Source organism: Aulostomus chinensis, chromosome 8, assembly GCF_037954235.1.
Source record: "Aulostomus chinensis isolate RoL2024-O1b breed Wild chromosome 8, RoL_Achi_v1.0, whole genome shotgun sequence".
In the NCBI taxonomy this organism is placed as follows: domain Eukaryota; kingdom Metazoa; phylum Chordata; class Actinopteri; order Syngnathiformes; family Aulostomidae; genus Aulostomus; species Aulostomus chinensis.
Genome location: NC_141327.1, coordinates 10,563,337 through 10,585,089, shown reverse-complemented (window position 1 = coordinate 10,585,089; position 21,753 = coordinate 10,563,337). Strand labels below are relative to the sequence as shown.

At 40.2% G+C, this 21,753-nt stretch overlaps 2 protein-coding genes across 3 annotated transcripts in view; both read left to right on the top strand.

The window, feature by feature from the left end:
* Positions 1 to 21,753, top strand: part of cnnm2b (cyclin and CBS domain divalent metal cation transport mediator 2b) — a 41,966-nt gene that overhangs the window by 14,249 nt on the left and 5,964 nt on the right. For both annotated transcript variants that reach the window (XM_086210834.1, XM_086210835.1), the window contains exons 2-6: positions 13,373 to 13,516; positions 15,612 to 15,749; positions 18,438 to 18,607; positions 20,423 to 20,516; positions 21,587 to 21,649. In XM_086210834.1, coding sequence (XP_086066960.1) covers positions 13,373 to 13,516; positions 15,612 to 15,749; positions 18,438 to 18,607; positions 20,423 to 20,516; positions 21,587 to 21,649 — 609 coding nt within the window. The remainder of the gene's footprint in view (positions 1 to 13,372; positions 13,517 to 15,611; positions 15,750 to 18,437; positions 18,608 to 20,422; positions 20,517 to 21,586; positions 21,650 to 21,753) is intronic.
* pdcd11 (programmed cell death 11) overlaps positions 19,223 to 21,753 on the top strand; it is a 105,702-nt gene continuing 103,171 nt past the window's right edge. The window contains exon 1 of the mRNA XM_086210832.1: positions 19,223 to 19,237. The gene's annotated coding sequence lies outside the window, so the exon portion shown is untranslated. The remainder of the gene's footprint in view (positions 19,238 to 21,753) is intronic.

The following is a 21,753-nucleotide window of genomic DNA, read 5'->3' as shown; positions in this document are numbered from 1 at the left end:
AGTTTCACTCTAACACAGTGTAGACTGTTTTAAGTTGGACTTTTGCTCTGGGAAGAAGCAGAAAAGGTGTGTGAAGCAAAATGTGATTGGTTCAATAATCAGCCGGGATGTAACATTGATTGAAAGAGTCAAGATCAATATTTAAATGGTTTAAAAGCAGATATTTTAACGCCACGTGGTACTGGTTGACTGATTTTTATTGCACTTGCAATATTAATCATGTAATATATGGAAAATACTTTTAAAAGTGAAATATTGCTAATTACATCAAACGGGATTCTTATTTTAATTTATATATCAATTGCACATATTTAACAACAGATGTTTATGATAGTCTATATTTACATATATCATCTGCATAAAAACACGCTGTTCACATTTTGTATGGACTGAAAAGTACATTTAAACAATGTGAATTTGAGAAGGTTTTTTTTTTTCCTTCAGCCTACAATGCCTTGTTTCTACATCAAGATGCCTGGTGAATGTATTTCTGTATAAACATGGGCACACCTGAAAGGCTGTAGAAACATCCATCAACTAGTGAGGCTAATTTTGTCTGTTTTGTGACACCTAGATGTGTGGAATATCTTCATGCACTCCAGAGACAGCTGGAGAGAAAGCAACAGCCTGCTAATAGCTCAAATGTAGCCTGTTAGCTAATTTTAGTTCACAGTCCCTCCCAACTCTGTGATAAAAGTTAGGTTTTTTTTTTTCAATGTATTTGATACATATTCTGGACATAACAGAGATGAGTTCATGAAGGTTCCACTAAGAATTAATGGACCACCGACTGACTCACATACATACACAGAGCGACATGGAAATGAGGTGTCAGTCGTGTGTTTACCACATTGTTTACATAGTTGTTTAGAGACAGATGATGAAAAGGCACAAAGACATTAGCAAAACTGGCCAATATTTGTTTATACCGATGATGTGCAAATAATATCGGGCATCCCAACTCTGACGCCTAATACTTTGCATTAATTATTCAGAACTTATGGAACTATACTCAGTTACAAACGTATCAATAATATGTATCAGAAATATGAAACTAAAATCGACCGACCAATAAGCTGGGAGATACCCCGATCAGATGGATGGAAGTGAAATTCAACCAGTAGTATTCCATTGATGCCACCTTGAGTCAAGCCCTCTTATGTGTTTCAAGTTTATTAATTGGTAGTTTAAGGAATGATCATTTTATTTATCACCTCAAAGTTAATAGAGGTGCATTGAAACACTAATAAGTCAATAAATGTTCATTTTTTATGGGTGGTTTTAGTAAAAACAATGCATGGAGTAGAGCATTCTTGCAGCCCCAATGTTTTCCTTGTCAAAGCCTATTGCACAAAGCATTGGACCTTTTTTGGTTTAGTACTTAGCTCATTCTAGCTTTAAGGATTTTGCCCTGGCTAATTGTTTTTATTGAGGTATTAATTATGAGCTCAAAGAACTTGGTGCCAAAAATGTGTGTTTTCAGGTGGTTAATTAGCTCGCTCTTTGTGTGTCACAAGTGACAAGTGCATCAACTGATTTGACCGCGCTAGTGAATGCGCTTTGGCGTATTCACAGCGCAGCAGCTCTAAGAGGACCAGCCATAACTAACCTACCTACCATTAATGATTAAACATCAACCCTGAAATGATTCTGCTATCTAGGCAACTCTTGTTCAGGATAACCTCTGTGTCACCATAGAGGTGCTGATGCCAACTTATCTTGACTGACAGTCGGGAAAAGTCATGCGTAGAATGGTAGGTCTGGTGACGAGGGTTATTAGACAGACATCAGTTATTTTGGGGGATACAGACGGGTGGTGAATTAGAGGAAAACAAAAATGTAATGTGTAGTCAGATGCAAAGCCACCAGAAAAGCTTTAGGACACCTTGGCATAGATTCTGCTATCATCTTCAAGTCTGGACTCATTTTTTTTTTTATTGATGATAACTGCTGTCTAACAGGATGTCATTCTTGGTCACTGATAGCCAGAATCTCTCTGCAAGAGGCAGCATGACAGCCATGTACGTACCATGATCGGTGCAACCGCTAGAATGAGGATGTCAAATGACGTGGACCGGCTGGATCCAGATTACTCACATCTTTGTCGGCAACATGTGACCATATTCTTTTAGCAGCGTGGCCCTGAGCCACATTGAGGGTTTGCCTCATTAACCTATGTCCTCTGCGTAAAGGTAAACTTGTGCTGATTCATGTTCTAACGGCAGAAAAGTAATATTATTAAAGACCGTCCAATGAAATCAGATAAATTCAAAGTTTGTCAAACATCTTCAGCGGTTTGGTTTGTCAGGAAAAAGCCAAGGAACAGACCCTGACAGTATTGTTTTGATGGGCTCCCATCTACTTAATCCTTCATTTATTGACGCATAGGAAAAACGTTGCTGCACTGCTCACTCTTGTTAAACGTCATTCTAGCTCACCCATCGTGCCATCTCTTTATCTCACACCTAACAAATTGAATGAATAATAAACCAAACCAAAACAAGGTTGTGTTTCCTTAAGTATAACTGAATGTCAGTGTTCTAATTGAACAAATATGTTGGTGGACACATCAATAGTTAAAAAAAAAAATCTTGTGGATTGAATCAATCCTTCAATATCTGGCACTTGGTTCCACTTTCCACTACCACTTGGTCATGTGGTCACTCATAGAGTCTGTTTGCCGTGAGGCGTTGAGCTGGTGGTGTGTAATATCTGCTAAGAGTAATGAGAGTTAAACAGTGACAAGAAGTTGGGTTGGACAGTTTAACAGTGGTCTCAAACTGGCTAAACAATAAGAAGAAACTGTTAGAAGCTGATCTTCCTCTATTCCTTAAGGTTTTTTTTAATGTCACTATTTTTGCGTACTATAATTTTAAGCCTCATGAGACGTGTGTAAATACAACATTCAGAATTCACATGATCTTACCATCAACAAGCAAACAAGGTTTATATACAAATGTACAGTCAGTTAATCCTCTTTCCTGAACTGGACTCTGTGAAATCGGCAGAAGTCAATACGGGAAAAGCAATGAAACACTATAATCCTATTCATCGCCAGTAATAGAGTGTTTACTCACAGCTAATTTCATCAAGTCCTGATTTGAGCTCGTTTTTAATTACAACAGGTTATGTTTGGAAAGGCTACTTTGAGTTTCTGTCATCGGTGTGCGATGCTCTCATCATTCAGCGCTCAACACTCACTTGCAGCACTCACAGAACAGAGCAGCACCTGACCGCTGGCTCATTCATTTATCCCCATCGGTTTCCCATTGATGCCTCTCCTTATGACTGAGGCCCAAAGGAATCTCCACCCAGGGGACCTTTCAACAACAAATGCAAGCAGCTACGACAGCAAGCTGCTTCTCTGAATGAATAACAATGTCATTCCAGCAGTGTGTGTGTGTGTGTGTGTGTGTGTGTGTGTGTGTGTGTGTGTGTGTCTGTGTGTCTGTGTGTCTGTGTGTGTGCACGCACGCGCGCAGTGAGTGAAAACCACTGGCTAGTAGCAGCAGAGTGATCTTGTGACCAAGGCCTCTTAATGATGGTGAGGAACTGCTAGCAGATTTAACATCTCGCTGTTAGTCCACATCACGCTAACTGTTTAGTCAGAGCCAAACAACGGAGGTCAGTTTACTTCACTGTTATCTGCTGAAGATCTTAACAGGAATCTAAAAACATCTGAGCAATAGCAATGTATATACTCTATACTAGTACAAACCCAGTCATGTGAATTTGAGCCATTCTGATTTCTTGTCACTGAGATTTCTGAAATGTTCAGAAATTTGATTTAATTTGGAAGAAGTGGACAAAAGCTCCCACCCACCATCCTCAACAATCAGAAGGACTTAATATTAATGACCATCACTGGATTATTTACAAAGCAAAGAAATCTATCATTTGAATAGGCTGGTTCAGGCCCATGTGGTGCAATCAGGTGAGGTCACTGTTGAATTTTGTCAGTAGGTCAATCAGGTAATGACATAATTTACAAACGGCAAAAGAAATCATGACTTCCTGGCAGATCAGCTGACTATATAGCAGCAATAAATAATAACAGACATGGAAACTATCATCTCAGATATATGATTTTAGTCTATTTTACAAAAGCCTGCTTGAAAAAAATTGGATAAATGGCTGTGCACCAAAATACAAATCTGTTGAGTGTAGAATGGTTACTTTTTGTTTAGACATTATAAGAGTTTGAGTAGTTTCTTTTAATATTCCTTTCATCTAATATGTTTAAGTAGAAGCCTGTTGAGATTTTGTAGCCCACAGCTGTATCTTGTGCAGGAACACAAGGGGTGAAACAGGTGTAACATTCATGGCAGCAGTAATCCAGTATGTATTGCCATCGGAAAATTAACCGTGTTATGGTTGGTTGTCGAGGATTTTAAAATACTTCAAGGTACTGTATCTTCCTGTGTAAACACTTGGAATCTTGTTCCAACTGTGTCCATCCTCATGTTGTTTTATTTATCAGTGCTGATGTTTACACACAGAAATTATTCCATGTGGTGTCAGTACAGTAGCTAATGCAGAGCCTTTTTTGGTGAATAATAGTGTCCAGACACAATTGATTAGTTTGTGGAGTTACTGATCTTAGCATCTATTAACATTTGTTGTTGAAAGTTGTGTTTACAGGAAGATGCCCAGTGATATTTTGACTTATTACAGTGAATGATCACATTAAATTTGGCTCCATTAGGACACCGAAGCGCTGAGGCTGGCTCATTGTCATTGTCATTACTGTTGGGTTTCTCCTGCTTTGACACCTCAAAATATCTGTAGTGAAAAGGTTCTATGATAAGATCATCCCTTCATTTAAAAAGTGTCCATTCTACCTGATCTGAAAGTGCTAGACATCCTGCCAGTGATTTCAATCTGTCTAGTTGTGGAATTCTGTTATTTGATACGGTAATTTTGCTCTCTTGGTTTATTATTGCATCAGGTAAAGGGCTCCTCCAATGGTCCTCCTAGATTTTCTTATGCTGTTTTATTGGGAAGATGTAAGCGTAATGTATGTCACATGCTGTAAAGATTCTAAAGCCCCTTAAAGCAAAAGTGATTTGTGATATAAATGTGAATCACAGAAATAGGTGGTATAGTAGTGAAAATCATGAAGTGTAGTGGAGCCTAAGTACTTTTAGGTTGGGTCCCCATCAGGGTCCAGAACAGGGTCTCCAGGTCTCTGGACTCTCCAAGACTATTCTGTTACTGTGATGTTAATGCCAATCAAAGTCGAGGTACAAGTAAATGTACTAGTATTGAACATTTTTGAATAATTGTTTAATGATAACTACTGTGTTGACATGTACTTGTGAGTAGCGTTACCTTGTTGCCATAACAGAGATAATTTCATCATGTGAATCTGTTGAGTCGGATTTTCTTTATATAACATGGATATATAAGCAATATGTAGCACATGTAAGATTGATCAAATTGATTGAAGCCTTTTAGCATATTGCTTACTGAGGTGATAATTCAAGTGCGAAGTTGTTTCATTTTTTTAATACATGTTTCAATATACAAACTGACTAATTTTGGGTCCCACTTACATCGCCCCCTGCTGGCCAGTGAAAACAATGCAGTTTTATGATGGAATAATTAATTAATACGAATGTAATTACATAATAACAGATTTTTTGTTCTTTTGATATGGAATGCTTCATTGCTGTTGCAGTGTAACTCCTCAAGGATGTGTTCTTCACACGGGTCTTTAGGGATAACCATGTACTAACGATAGCATGACTGTGTATGCATGCAGATTTGAGCAGACAACAATGGTTGTAGGGCAGCCTACCGAATCATAAAATCAACAATTTTTGTTTCCTTGTAGTTGTGTTAGCATCATGAAAACAATCGAATGACACCAGCTGGTTTGGTACCTAATACTCTGGTTTATGACCAAGTCAAGGTCCTTGCTCGAAGGAAATGTTAACGTTTGAATAAAAAAAGGGAAAAGTGAGTTAAGGAGTTTTTGTTTTGTATGTTTGTTTTTGAGAAAGGAGCAACAAATGTCACCTGAAGTAAGAAAACTTCAGTTATAGCATGTACATATGAATGTGGCATTCTAAAGAACTAAACCAAGATGGAGACCATGGCTAAACATACCTTCTAATATCAGCATGTTGGTATGTGGACATACTCATTTGGCTGCAAGTATTGTAGCCAGGAAGTTTGTTTTTAAAAGTTTACAAAAATATAAACACGCATTCCACCTATGTCTCCAGATAATACATGTCAGGAAAATCACTTCAGCAACTTATTTTTTAGATGTGTTTTCAGTCTAAATGTTCCTAAATGGTCAACGTAGCTAAGAGCATTAAGCTAACATTTCAATGGAAAAATGGGTCAGAATGACTGGAAACTATGCTGTTGTTGTTTTTGTTTTGTTTTGTTTTTCACAGGAGGTAGATGTAGGAGAAAGAATATCCAATGGTTTCCCATCACCCTAATGTTGCACTATATTTGTCAGTGCTCAAATATTTGGAAAAATAGTGGGAGAGCAAGATGGGGAGGGGGGCAATGATGAGTGTCCACAACAGATACTGACCCCTCATACTCCCGCCCCAACTCTTCAAGCCTTATGTGCCTATTTATAGGGTGAAATTGTGCTATGGAAAAATATGACAAAGCTGCATTCCATAAATACACTGGGAATGGTGGAAAAGAGCACACGGCTTAGTCTCTGAAGGCCTGAGAGGAGGTTCTCAGGCTGGGTGCCGGTTATGGATGGATACAAAGATGCTAGCTATGAAAAATGACATGCTTTTTATTGAGGCATTTGTTAAACTACAGAATAAAACCTGTTAGTATGCGGAGTGTATCTTTAACAGAGTATTTTTTTTCACTGTAGTTATTTCCATAGTGACTAGCACATTGATGATTTAAAGTTAGATTATTGTTCCGCTAAGGATGAATTTTAATCCCATTTCATCAGTTGACAACACAGGTAAGCATTTAGTCAAATAATATCAATTACAAATTTGGCTTTCAGTGATTATGGAAATAAGAGTATGATTATTGTGGAATATTTGTTTTCATAATGAGAGCAGCAAAAAAAAGGAAAGCAGGCTCTGACAAGGAACAACAGTATGATGGCTACTAAGGTGTTTCAAGTCATTGAGTAACTGAGTTAAATAAATGGAATCTCTTTTGGATCCAAATAATCTGGGGGTGTTGAGACAACGGTGGGATTTCAGTCCAGAAAAGTTGAAGGTGAGGAAGCTTTCAGAGAAACACAACCTGACATCAGACCAGATGACTCCTCCTTCTCCTCCTTCCCAAGCAACAGACTTACTTGCAGTTGATGCAGCAAGCAGTAACAGGGATCTTCCTTTGGTTCATGTCCAGTTTGTTTGAGTTCCAGGAGAGAAAATGAAGGGAAGGGTCTGTGTCAGGGTTTGAAAGCCTTCCTCTCCCGTTTGTTGTTTAATGGCATTGGTTGGTGAAGTGTTTCCAGCACGTCACATGGACACATCCACACTGGTGCAGCACCGGATTGTGTCTGAATCTTACGTTAGCGGTATTATTCATGACCAAATAACTGCTAATGACATTTCCCATCAGTCTGAGTTGTGCTTTATGCTTAGTACTGATTGGCAAAATGAATGTAAACATTTTTAAATGTCTGCTCCTTTTATAAGCTCTTCAGGTTCTCAGAGGGGCCCGTTCAGTAGTGAGGGCAAGACTACAGTGAAATTACATTTGAACCTCCACCGTCAAAAGTGGGCAACATTGTATACATGCTGGTTTTTGAACTAACAAATAGCACCTTTAATTACAGCTGCCAGCTCGGATTTAGACAACTGTTAACTTGGCACCTTTTAATTTAAATATTTTTGTTCAGATAAAAATGAAGAAACACAAACATTTAAGAAACTTTTTTTAATGTAATTCTAATGCAAGAACGGGACAACTTGGACCAAAAACAGACAAAAGTTTTACAAACGTAGAAGGGAGTGTAGTGGGACACTCACGTAGGCTGTTCCAATGTATACAAATGAACAAATGTCTCCTCCATGAGATGAAGCACTTCCTGGTACCTCAGTCATCTGCTGCTTTGTTGTCAAGGGAAACAAAGTGATTCTCTGTATGTGTGTGTGTGTGTGTGTGTGTGTGTGTGTGTGTGTGTGTGTCTTGACTTCACTTCATTGTAATTGGATGCCTGAGCCCAGAATTATTATTTGCTTTTTTTTTTAATAACGTGTGAGTTTTGCAAAGTTGCAGTTTGCTACTTCCGTTCCAGTTTTTAAGAGAATAAAACTTGCCTCCTTAATGGATGAAATTGAAAGTGAATTGACCCGTGACCCTGATGTGTGCAGTGTGCCTGTGTGCTGGTCTGCCCAGCATGTATTCTGCCTCAGCCCAGCTAGACAGCCCCAGATGTCAGGCAGCAGTGGTGGCTTATAGGACCCCGGATGACTGGTCTACACAAGGACACACTTTCCTGAGGCTTGCTGCCAAGTTCCAGGCTCCAGAGGGTCCAGTGGGGTCAGCCTCCCCTCCCTACCTCTAGCCCACCAGTCCAAAAACCCAGTGCCATAACAGCAGCTCTGGAACCATGAATAAACAGGCTGTCATTGTCTCCTAATATATTTATGGTAGACAGAAGCTGCATTTTTTTCTCTCGCTTGTGTGGTATTTTGTCTTTGTGGGAAACTTGAAAATATGTAGTCATCTTGTGGGACAGCGAGACAAAACAATTTGGAGTAGAGCTACCATGTGTGTATGTGTGCGTATGCGTGTGCCGCTCTGCTTGTATTTGGGCATGCTAATAGCAAGGCTCCAATGATAGCTGTGTCAGCCTACTGAAATATCTCAACAGTTGCTTGATGGGTCACTATGAGTTTAAGGGGCTCTTGGTCTTACCATGAGGAAGACCGAGGGGTCAGCATACAAACACACCAGTGCCTAATATGTTCCTCAGTCTGGGGTTTTGCGTTCGAGACTGATGGGAATGTGATTAATTTAGCACATGTTTGTGCTGGTGATGGGATTTTAGGATGGTTGAAGTCATTAGAATTGATCACATCTCTTCCTGATGTTACAGGGATTCATTTATTAACAGATGGATGATTTTATCGAAAAGCAAGACTTTGAACTTTTTGGAAGTTATTAAGATTTATCTGGAAACCACGAATGTCAGCACTTGTGTAGAGGATAAGTAATATATCAGCACTGCCAGTGTGGCTGGATGAAACGTCCTGGGATCAGATCAGTCAGTCATTTTTATCAACCGGCTAATTGTCTTTTTCATGACTAAGGCAGTGACATGGCAAAATGTTCACTCAGAACAAAAAGTTGTAGTATATCATATTACCACAGAAATAAATGTCCTTTACATTCAAGCCTCTTGCAAACACTCAACGCTCGATAAGCTCATTGATGCAAACTGAGCGTGCTCTATGGGTAGGTCACGTGCACCAGAGACACACTGGCAAAGCTGGCTATTCCAGTTAGGGTTCTGCTAACTTCAGTGGGAATGAATGATTTAATCATGCAACTCTAGTAGACTTCCCAAATGTTACCACACCAAATGGATCAAATTGTTGGTACGAGTCATTTCACAGTTGTGTGACACTCAAACCGATTTATTCATTGTTTCACAGCTTTATCAGTAATGAAGAAGCTACCGCCAAGCCCTTGATGTAATATTCCACGGAACAGCTATACTTAAGCTATGCACATCAGAGCTTGAAGCCTAACGACTTGGACTGAAAACACAGAATATTATTCAATTTATGATCCCGTGGGTGCCGTCTGCTCTGAGGAATTTGTTTGTATTTCCTTACATCTTAGCCCGCGGGACAGACTCTGGAATAAACACTCGTACTTTTTGCATAAACATGCTTTTGTCTGTCCTGTCTACCGAATAGCTTTCTGATTAGTGTGTGTGTGTGTGTGTGTGTGTGTGTGTGTGTGTGTGTGTGTGTGTGTGTGTGTGTGTGTTGTACTGACTTATGCAGTCTCTGTTAAAACTGTTCATAGATCACTTGTAATAGTTAACCCGTCAAAGGGGAGGTGATGGAAAGTGTTCTTGATGTGGTCAAACATCCTGATGGGATAAGTTTAACTTGTCAAACAACCCGTGCTGGTAGGCGTGTGTGTTTGTGTGTGTGTGGATGTGGGTGTGGGTGCGTGCGTGCGTGCGTGTGCACACGCATGATGACCTCCACCTCTTATCAGTGAGCTTACATGAGGTCAGAGGTCAAATTTCATTCACAGAAAGGTGAGGTTAGGTTGACACATATTCCAATCTGTCATCCAACTGACTGATTAAAACAAGCCTTTAATTCCCACTCAAGTGAACACATTCACAAAAACACCCATGATATACAGTTAGTTGGAACATATCAGGGCAGCGTCACTGCATCTGCTCTGGACATAGTGATACGAGGACACTACAATAAAGGGTTCTTGTTGTTTTATTTTTCTGTAGGGTTCAGAAGTCCATTTATATTTCTGTGGAAACTCTCTTGAACTCTCTGAAATATGTTGATGAATTTCAATCCTTTAAAAAAGAGGACGTATTGGTGCTGCACAATTTGATGAAAAATCACATCATGATTATTGTGTATGATATATTGTGTTTTTGATATAATAAACAAATGATATTATGACTAAACGTACCAATTTATGTTTATCAAGTGATATGCTTTCAAATTACTGGTAATTTTATTTCATCATTCATCAAGTCAAATATGTATTTCTCAACTCAAGCATAATAACTTCAAATAGCATAAAAAACATAATAACAAATTTTTCCAAATTCAAAAAATATCCATCCATCCATCGTCATCTTCCGCTTATTCCTACACATTAAGGGTTGCGGGGGGGCTGGAGCCTATCCCAGCGTCAACGGGCGAAAGGCAGGGTTCACCCTGGACAGGTCGCCAGTCCATCGCAGGGCCAACATAGAGAGACGAACAACCATTCACACTCACATTCATACCTATGGTCAATTTATAGTATTCAATCATCCTCGTCCCCAATTGCATGTTTTTGGACCGTGGGAGGAAGCCGGAGTACCCGGAGAGAACCCACGCAGACACGGGGAGAACATGCAAACTCCACACAGAAAGATCCCGTGCCCGAGCCGGGACTCGAACCCGGAACCTTCTTGCTGTGAGGCCACAGTGCTAACCACTGCACCACCGTGCAGCCCAATTAAAAAAATATCAATAATAAAAACATATTTTTCCCCAAAATAAGCAATTTTTACTGTACTGTTTAAGACAATCATAAATTGACTCATTTTTAACATGGTGCCTTTGTACCTTAGTGGTACTCAAAGTGCTTTACAGTGTCTCACACACACACACACACACACACACACACACACACACACACACACACACACACACACACACACTCTGGAGGCTGCCATGCAAGGTGCCAACCTGCTCATCAGGAGCACTTAGGGCTTCTGTATCTTGCTCAAGGACACTTGGACACAATCACCAGGGGAAGCGAGACTAAATCCAGCAATCCTTTGGTTGCTAGATGGCCACTCTACCCCTGAGCCATGCCGCTCCTTATAAAGGTCTTTATCTGCATTTGGGCAACTGCACAGGCTAATGGTGCAATTTGATTAATCATGTGACACCATTTGGCAGTATTGCCTCGCCACAAGACACACCTACCAGTCATTTCTACAGCTTTTAAAAACACATCATGAACTTCATCAGTGGAAGTTTGCTTAACTGTCTTCACATGATCCAGAATTGGTCATGTGATGACAGGTAGGAAGCTAGCTAGGAAGAGCTAGGAAAAGCCTTCTGAAGTGAACCTTACTATCATTTGTGCAGGGCCAATTTTTGCATCTCAGAAACAGGAAATGTGACAACAAAGTGTGGTACTTTTATAGACATGCTAGATAATAAACTATCATTTCTTATGACCAAGATAAAGTCAAACATGTTAAATTTTGCTGCATTTTCAATAGAATTTACTTCTTTTTGAAAAGTATCTTCTAGCATAAGTACTTGGATAGTCTTTGTTTGTAAACCTGATGTTGGTGGCGTGGGTGAAGAGCTGATGTGTTTCACTACACAGGGTTCTGTGAGCCTCTCCATTTGCTACTCCCTCCCTGAGCAGTTTAGGGTTATTGCTCGCTCAAGGACTTGTGAGGCCTGATTGCTTTAACCACCTAAGGCTCCATTTGTGTTTGTCCTAGTTAAAGCCAAGTCTCTGAGATAAAGCATGATACCAGAAAGGTTACTGACATCAAGAATATTACTACTATTAGCTGTTTATTTTATGATTTTTTTGTTTAAATGGCTCTTGATGTCAGATGCTTACATTATTAATAGCCCTTTTAGAGATCTTACTCCACTAACCTATTAGATGTAACCTGAGTGTTTCTTAAGTCCATCAGTTCTGTGTCTACTCTTCTCTTATTCAGACTCTCAGGCTCTGTGTGCTGCACATCAGTGTGCTGTCATGGTGTTGTGAGTGAGCAGCGAGCTGCAGTGCAATAAAACACTGCCATCAGCCCCGGTGTCCTGCACCAAAGCAGCGAGCATAAGCTGAATCTGCATCTGAGAACTGAGTCAGTGATGCACCAGTGTTCTCCTAAAATAAACACACACATGCTCCTGCAGCCATACACCTAGAGAACTCTCATGCACGTGCATGGACACATGAACACACTTGACAACCTCCATTATTTACACCCAGGTGTATCTGCATGCAAACGACCCATTCGGAGACAATCTGATCACACAGTGGAGGCTTCGCCTGGTCTGTTCCTTTGCTTGGTGAGAATATTGCCGGGGCGGAATGGAAACTTCATTTTACAGGGGCTAATATTAGCCCGGGCCTCTGGAAAATTCCTTTTAAATGATCACAAGCTGAGAAAAGGCAAAGAATTTGTTTAGTGTTTTGCTTGACAGTATTCTCTGCATACACGGCAGTTTGTTTCTTTTTTTTTTTCAGATGACACACGGGAGGGTCCTGGGACTGCGTATGAGATGGGAGGGAGGGAGGGCCAAGGAGGCTCAAATGATGAAATTCAAGAATGTGGGACTATCTTATTGTCTGTATTGTCCTGCATTTGTACACACTTACTCTTAAACGGCCACATCCTGCATCCCTGGTCATCTCACTGATCCAGAGAACCATTAATGCGTTTTTACTCTTCTGTCACCTGCTGAGTATGACACAACATTAGGGTCAGTGTCATATTTGATTAAACCAGCTGATTTAAACCAGTTCAGTACTTGTCATTGGTCAAGTTATGGAATTACACTCCTTTGTACTATGTTCTCTGCCTGACCTATATTTCACGACCATTATCAATGTGTGACCCTAATTTTTACAACTTGTGTTTGTGTGTGTGTGTGTGTGTGTGTCTGTGTGTGTTTGCTAGGAAAATCTCACCTGGCCATAGTTCAGAGGGTGAACAATGAGGGTGAGGGAGACCCTTTCTACGAGGTTCTTGGTATTGTCACCCTGGAGGATGTTATTGAGGAGATCATCAAGTCAGAGATCCTGGATGAGACGGATTTGTACAGTAGGTCAACTTGCCACTAAGCTCACTCCTCGTAGACTACCTGCTACTCTCCCAGTCTCAACACTAGTCCTGGAACATCAAGCTCAATAGAGCTGACTAGATATTATCTTATCACATTATAGCGCCACTGATAATGTTTATAAAGTTGATAAAGGATAAAATGTATCATAATTAATTTGAAACCTGAATACTGCAGGGACAAATTTGTGGAGAATAACCAACCAACCCTGTAGTAGCTTCCAGCTATGCTAGCAATTTTAGCATCTACAGAGTTTATTTATCTAAACACTGCTTTCCATCCATCCATCCATCCATTTTCTTCCGCTTATTCTGTTAAGGGTCATGGGGGGGGGGCTGGAGCCTATCCCAGCTGCCTTCGGGTGTGAGGCGGGGTTTCACCCCAGACGAGTCGCCAGTCCATCACAGGGCCAACACATATAGACAGACAACCATTCACACTCACAGTCACACCTACGGTCAATTTGCACAGGTGTCAAAGTGATCAGGTGTTGCTTTTCCTCAGTTGGAATGAAAACCTGCAGCCACACGGCCCTTTACTGGATCACTTTGATACCTGTGATTTAGGGTATCAATCAGCCTCATTCCCTCTTCATGTCTTTGGACTGTGAGAGGAAGCTGAAGTACCAGAGAGAACCCACGCAGGCACAGGGAGAACATAAAAACTCCACACGGAAAAATCCCATGCCGGACCCAGGAACCTTCTTTCTGTGAGGCGACAGTGCTGACCACTGCACCACCGTGCAGTTAAACACTTAAGCACTGCTTTCATACAGTATATATTGTGTCAGTTTTCAGCAAAAAAAAGTCAGATCAATTCATTTTTAAACACCTGCCAGACCTCTTATAAAGTTTGCTTCTAGCTGCTGAGCTAGCCAAGCATTTAGCGAATTAATGTTATGTCATGATCAACTAATACAACAGAACTTCTAATATATGAAGTGTAGTGCACTTAAAAGTGGGTAAAAGTGTTAGAGAGGTAAGTGAAACTGTAGAGTGAGCATTTTAATGACATTCTGAATGTCACCAAGAAATCAGGTACCTACCCAGTTTTTAATGTTTAGCTTATGGGAACCAATTACAAACCAACTTGAAATATTTGTGCTTGCACTCGTGTTGCAAAACTTAACATCCAACATACTTCCAGGTGTTTCATGGCAAAATCTTCAAACAAAGCTGATCTTACCCTCTCAACTTTGAACCTTTATATTTTATGTCTTTTTTGGTTACTCAATGTCTCCATGTTTGTTTCTTTATCACATTTGATCATGCAAGTTTAAGTAAGATTCCACGTTTGTGGAATCACCAGGGTTTGTTTTTGTTTTTTTTAAACAGTTAAGATTTTAAAATCCTGTAGTTTGGTCTTCAGTTAAAAAAAGGGGGGGGGGGGGATATACATCTCCTTGGCTAAGATATGTGTCTCTTATGAGTCACAAAAAATATGCTCCAAAATATTGACTAGCTACTTACTAACTTTTGCTTGTCTGCCTATTGACTGAACTATGCAGAACCAAAACAGCAGAGCAACATCAATAGCTGATGGGCTGAAATCCAAAACAGTGAACTGATCATCACTAAAACTGCAGCTGGGTGATTATTTACTGTGGCTTCCTCACAAGTTTGAGCGCCAGAAAGTTCAGAATCTTGATGCGGATTTTCCTTTAGTTCTACAGTATGTTGATGTTATTTTGTCATTTGTCTTGTGAAAATCTAAGAATTATTACTTGATACATTTGTTTTCCTTCTGTCTCATCACTATCAAACTGCATTGGTACCAGTAAAGTATCATTAAAGCTTCCAGACATTGAGTACGTGCCAGTTTATTTGTTGCCCCAATACATATGGCTTTAAGTAATGCTAAGAATGTGGTAAGCTAACAATGTAGCCCCCTATAGCTTTCTTTTAGTTCTGAGAAAGACGCCACAGCTATGTTTCTGGAAAGAGCAATAAGCTTTGGGTAACTCCAGTTTAGTCACCCTATGACCTGGGACGACGAGCTCAGTATCACTGCAGGGACATGGATTGACCTTTTCCTTTACTTTCTGCCTTTCGCTCAACTTAAATTTTCCGTCCTCAGCTGACAACAAGTCGAAGAAGAAAATCACCCATCGGGAAAGGAAGCAGGATTTCTCAGCCTTCAAGCCTACCGACAATGAAATGAAGGTTAAAATATCACCTCAGCTTCTGCTGGCTACCCTACGTTTCCTAGCAACAGGCAAGTAGGCTGCGTTGCTGCTTGACTTCCCCCAGTGTGCCCTGAGCCCCTCACTGTGGGGAAAGTGTGTGCGTGAGCTGTTTGTGTGTGAATGTGCACGTATGTGCTTTGAGTTTTGGGGCAAGCAAGTGTAGCAAGGACTGAGTATGTGTGTAGAATGAGTATGGATTGTGTGTGTGTGTGTGTGTGTGTGTGTGTGTGTGTGTGTGTGGGAATGAGCTGTGTGAAGACTCACAACCAGCGTGTTGGTATGCATGTTTGCTTGCGTGTTTGTGAGGAGGTGGAAGGCCTCTCGGGAGCGCGGCACAGGATGGAGGTGCAGACTATGCAAAAACCTAAAAGAGACGAAAAAGGAGAAAAAACCCAGACATCTATTTGCTTGTGTGTCATGCACTGAAGGTTATCTGTTGTGATCTGCGCTCACAGCTAACACAAACACCACACACCACACTGTTTGCTTACACTAGTTCCTCAGTGACATCACTTCCAGCATTTTTAGCCCATGATCTGCTCTTAGACAAGTCACCATGCTTGGTGTAAAATTTGAAATATTTCAGCGGCTTTCCCTTGAGAAATAGCTTTTTGCACAGCTGGTGGAATATCCAAGCCCTACTCCAGCAGCAGCAGCAGCAGCAGCAGCAGCAGCAGCAGCAGCAGCAGCAGCAGCAACAGCAGCAGCAGCAGCAGCAACAGCAGCAACAGCAGCAGATGGATTTGCTTTAGAACTTTGACCTAGCAGCTAAGCGTTGATTAAGTTCCTCTAAAGGCTATTAGGGAGTTTAGTTCCTGGTGGTGGAGCCAGCTGACACATATCACTGCTACCCAGTCGAAGAAGCTGATTGGCCCATTTTAAGTGATTGATTCAGAGCAGTCCCGCTTCTGATGCATCATTTATATATTATAATTGGACTCACTTCAACTTATAGATCTAGGGAAAGTGTTTTATAATCTGTACAACCCACAACACGCTCAAATATGCTTGAAATTTTGATCATAAAACACTCCACAACTAAAAAGGGTGGGAAACCTTGAGGGAGACCTGATGAGACAGATCCCCTCTCCAGGACAGACAGTCAGACATGCAATAGGTTTCATCTATAAAGAGGTTACGTAGGTGGTAGTGACATAGCACATTGGTTTCATACACAGATGACACCTACAGTACTTTACTTATCAAGAGTTGACAGATATGACAATTTGATAAAACAAAAACTGCTATATTCTATGCAGATGTAATTGAAACCACTCAAGCTCAAACACGCTTTCACCGGATTTTAATGTAACCACAGTACACCTGTAAAATGCCATAAAAGGCACATTTTTCCCTCTTTTTTTATCATCACAAGGGCTCAACCGATATGGAAAATTTGGGGCTGATAGAGATATAGTATGGAATATATGCATATACATTGGTGTATTTTTTTAGCATTATTCCCTCAAACAATCTCAGACCAATATGTATTGGAGGCAGAACATTTTTGTTTGTTTGTTTGTTTTATTGTCCAAAACAACATCAGGGCACTGAAAAAAAGAGTTCACGTCACTTAATATTGGTCAGTGATTACTTCTTGTTACCAGTCATGACAGTGTGTCAGTGTGTGTGTTTGTTTGTGTGTGATCATGGAGAAATGTTGTCCTGGAGACCACAGGGGCTGTTTTGTGTACTTGTACTGTGTGTGTGTGTGTGTGTGTGTGTGTGTGTGTGTGTGTGTGTGTGTGTGTGTGTGTGTGTGTGTGTGTGTGTGTGTTGACAGAAATCTGCCCTTTTCGCAACAGGTCCTTTGATGTCAAGTTCAATTTCACTCCATATGAACACAGCTCGGGTGTGTAGAGATCAACATGAATATCTGTTCACAGTGCTGCGTCTTGGTCATCTGGAGTGTTTCAGTTTCCTTGAGGACTTTTCGCCTTTCATTCAAAAGGCTTCTTCGGTTCTGAGAGGCAAAATCTCTGCAAGGGAACTGAACAATTCAGTTGACTACGCCACAGCACGCAAGAGATGCCATGACCTGGATGACTGAGACCTTCACCAACATACCTGTTCACAGACTGTCTTGATGTGTCACAAACTAAGTTCATACCTGACTTCAGAGCAGTCTGGTGAGGGTTGTGTGACCGAAACTTCATTGTTAAAATCCTCCTCCTCACCTAAAGATGATACCTGTGTATCGAACTGCTCTGTGAAAATATGTCATAGATGTCTTTTTGCCCATCATGTTGATTATGTGTACGTCCAAGAAATATCAGACAGAAACGGAAAAGTGCTCTTTAAAACAATCATGTTACTGAAGAAGATGTCCAAAAACAATTCCTTATGTCTAACTAGCACTTAAAAACAAAAAAGGGGGGGAAAAAAATGGCATTTGGAATAAAAGGGAAGAGACAAACATGACATTCTGAAGGTGGAAACAGTCAATGATTGACGATACAGCTTAACAAATGAGAGGCAGCTTCTCGATTTTATCCAGAAAGACTGATGCATTGTCGGGCTCTCTGTTTATTATCACTATTTGCATCTTCAAATGTTTTGTATTGTGGTAATCATTCTCTGGACATGAGTTCAAGGTCTGTATTTTTATGGAGAACATCACTGGATTTTTTTCAGTCTCTCAGATGTTCATATCAGCTGGAATCAGTCGGAGCTATTTATGTTTCGTTGTCCTCACAGCCTCCCTTGTGTTTCTGCAGAGGTTGAGCCCTTCGCTCCTGTGCAAATGTCTGAAAAGATACTGCTGCGCTTGTTGAAGCACCCTAACGTTATCCAGGAGCTGAAATATGATGAGAAGAACAAGCGGGCAACAGAGCACTACCTCTTCCACAGGAACAAGCCTGTGGATTATTTCATCCTCATTCTGCAGGTTTGTTTTGGTGTATTTCTGTGTTTTTCTTCTAAAAAGGATATGGGATTAAGTACTGTAACTCAATGTTTGCTCACATTAGTAACTATGCTAAGTTATCATCAACCGGCACAGTGAAAAGCCCTGTGTTCTTCCGTCAATTTATTAAAACTAGTTCATTAATCTCCTGAAGATGTCACTGAAGTCCTATATATATGTGCTATCGTGTCATGGGTTTTTCGTATCAAGAATGCTTTTTAAGTCACTGCCAAAGAGCAGTTAGTCAATTAGATATCTTAGGAAAATGTAAAGTTTGAGAGATCAGTTTAAATGAAACTTCACGTGACGATGCAGAACCAATTTGAGCACCATTCATTTTAATTATCTGATATATGATGTTCCAAACCACAGCAAATAGTTTGATATATATTGATATCGAAAGAGAGGCATCTGATTTTCATGATATTAATTTTTCTAAATGTGTCAGTGCTCTTTCTGTCTATTTAGGCTACTAATGTTACCTTATATCTCATATACGGCCCAGGCTTTAGGATATATTCTCCGTTTCCCATTATCGGCTATAAACTCTGCACCAGAAATATTGCAGAGAGTGTGGTCTATGTCAAGATTTGTAACTGGAAACCACATCTGAGACCGCTTTCAGCTCACCATGGTCCTGACTGTCACTGTGGCTCTCTCTTAACACCTGGGTGTGTTTTCAGGCACCAAAATTTGTCTCTGACAGCTGTTGTATGAATATTTAAAGTGATGCTCATAATAATTTATCCACTCACATGCTGACCATTAATTCCTCTCTCGCTTAAGCAGATCAAAACGAGTGTCTTTCAACCGCGCTTAACGTTTGAAAAGAAGCTCACCCTCTATGGTTTTAAAGTTCAATTCCAGGATTCCTTTTTTTCATTGTTACGGTTGATCCATTTATGTTATTTATGAACATACTTTGTAAAACATGCTGCTTTGAAAGTTTTCAGCATGCAAACGGTGCAGAGTTTCAATACTTAAAATTACTTCATGACCATTTTACATTAAGCAAATAAGTAACAAATGGCTGTAAGTGTGAAGGTTGTTACTGGCACTGCAAACACTTCATAAATCATGAACTAACAGTTGTAAAGAACTTATAACCTAATTTTCCATACATTACTGCATGGTCACTATCTGGGGAAATGAAGGTGTTCTATACTACTGCATGTTTGTTTTCATTTGAATAGCAGGATCCTATCAGATAAAAATGCAGTTGTATAGCATACCTTCATCGTGCCAAACAGTGACCCCCGCATTGATGTAGAGGAATTAAGGTTATAAGTCATTTATAACTGTTAATTAATGGTTTAATGGACAAAGGTAGACTTATTAAGTGTATATTATCCTCATCCTTCATATATTTGGTGCGTTAAGTGCGAGTGTGTAGTCAGATGAGGTCTAGTTGGGAAAGTGCAGGGTGAGTGCCCTCGGGGCCAAGCTTAGGAGCAGATTTGGAGCTTTTAAACACAATAGAGATTTTCGACACAATGTAAAAAGCAGAGAAAAGAGGGAGGGCTGATGGATTTGGGCAGGATGAATAAATATATCTGAACAGGAAAAGAATCAAAAGATTTGGAGAGGGTGAATTTGGAATTGCAAAGCCACAATGGAAATCCCAGAAATACACTGTAACTGACACAGTTAAGCGCTAATGTGTGAGGGTGCTAATTAATTGGTAGGTTGGAGTGTCAAAAATATAAGTAAGTCGAGAAACTCTTTTTCTTTTTACTCGTATTTTAATTGCACTGTGTTGTACTTGTTGATCACTGCTATGAATGCCTGGGTTCACAGGGGAAAGTGGAGGTGGAGGCAGGAAAAGAAGGCATGAAGTTTGAAGCAGGACCATTCTCCTTCTATGGGATGTTGGCTCTGACCGCCTCGCCAGGTGAGATTTCTGATGGCAGCTTACGCTTCATTAAACTCCAGTATCTATATATCGTGACAAATCTCATAAAAAGGCCAAACACAACAATGTTTTCAGACCCCACTCCGTCCCCCGACCCACTGGTTGAATAGATTTAAAGTTCCGTACTTTTTCCAAATCATTTATCCACAAAAAAAACATAACTGTATTATTAATAAATGAATTTGGTGTATTTTGCGTATAAGTTGTACAGTGTTTGTGTTCAAAATGAAGACACAAGTCACCCAGTGTAAAACTGTATCTCATTGGTGTGTTTTTACTAGTATTTGTGCGTAATTTGATTAAATGGCAGAATAGATATACTGCACATGATAGGAGAATCAGTTCATCGGTGCTTATTATTGGATTTGTTGACACAAAAATAACCAAAAAAAAGGAAAATAGTTTTGTTTCTCACCTTTGCAGATACAGTTTAACCTGTGTGTGTGTGTGTGTGTGTGTGTGTGTGTGTGTGTGTGTGTGTGTGTGTGTGTGTGTGTGTGTGTGTTCGAAACACTGTTGATTTGTAAATGGAGGTGGCTTTGATATTCATTCCAAATTGAAGCAATTTACAGGATTGGGATTGTTTTTAAAAGTCATTGTCATCTCACAGGTGACCTCTCTCATCCTCATGTTTGACTTGTTTTATTAAAGATTGCTCAGTTTTACACGAGAAATGGGTGGGGAAATGAAACTGCTGTCGTTCCTCTGTGACTCAAAGAGAAGGCTCTCTCCCCATTCTTCCCCTGTATTGGAGGAGGACTGTAACCAAGCAGTGTCACCCGTGTCACTAAAGAGTTTTGGAAGAGTGACGTCCCGCTGTGACCTCATGACTCACACAGTGATCCTCTCAGTTCATTCATAAACTACACAACTATTCTCATTTTTTCTCAACTCATTTGACTCATGTGGTCAATGAGATCTGAGAGACACCTAGTGGTGAAAAAGGGGAGTGTCCTCTCTGAGACTGAACATTATGATGAAGGAATATTTAGGGGTATTTCTCACATTTGATGGATGTTTCTTCTATTCCTTTTCTCCCTTCTGTTCAGTTCCTTTGTCCCTGTCTCGTACATTTGTGGTCAGTAGAGCGGAATCACTTGCAGGATCTCCAGGTACAGTGGTCTCTTCTGTCTGCACACACCCTCATCTTCACATCAGTTCTAAAGTTATTGCATGACACCAATGTTGCACAGTAGATTTCCTGCAGAATTAAACC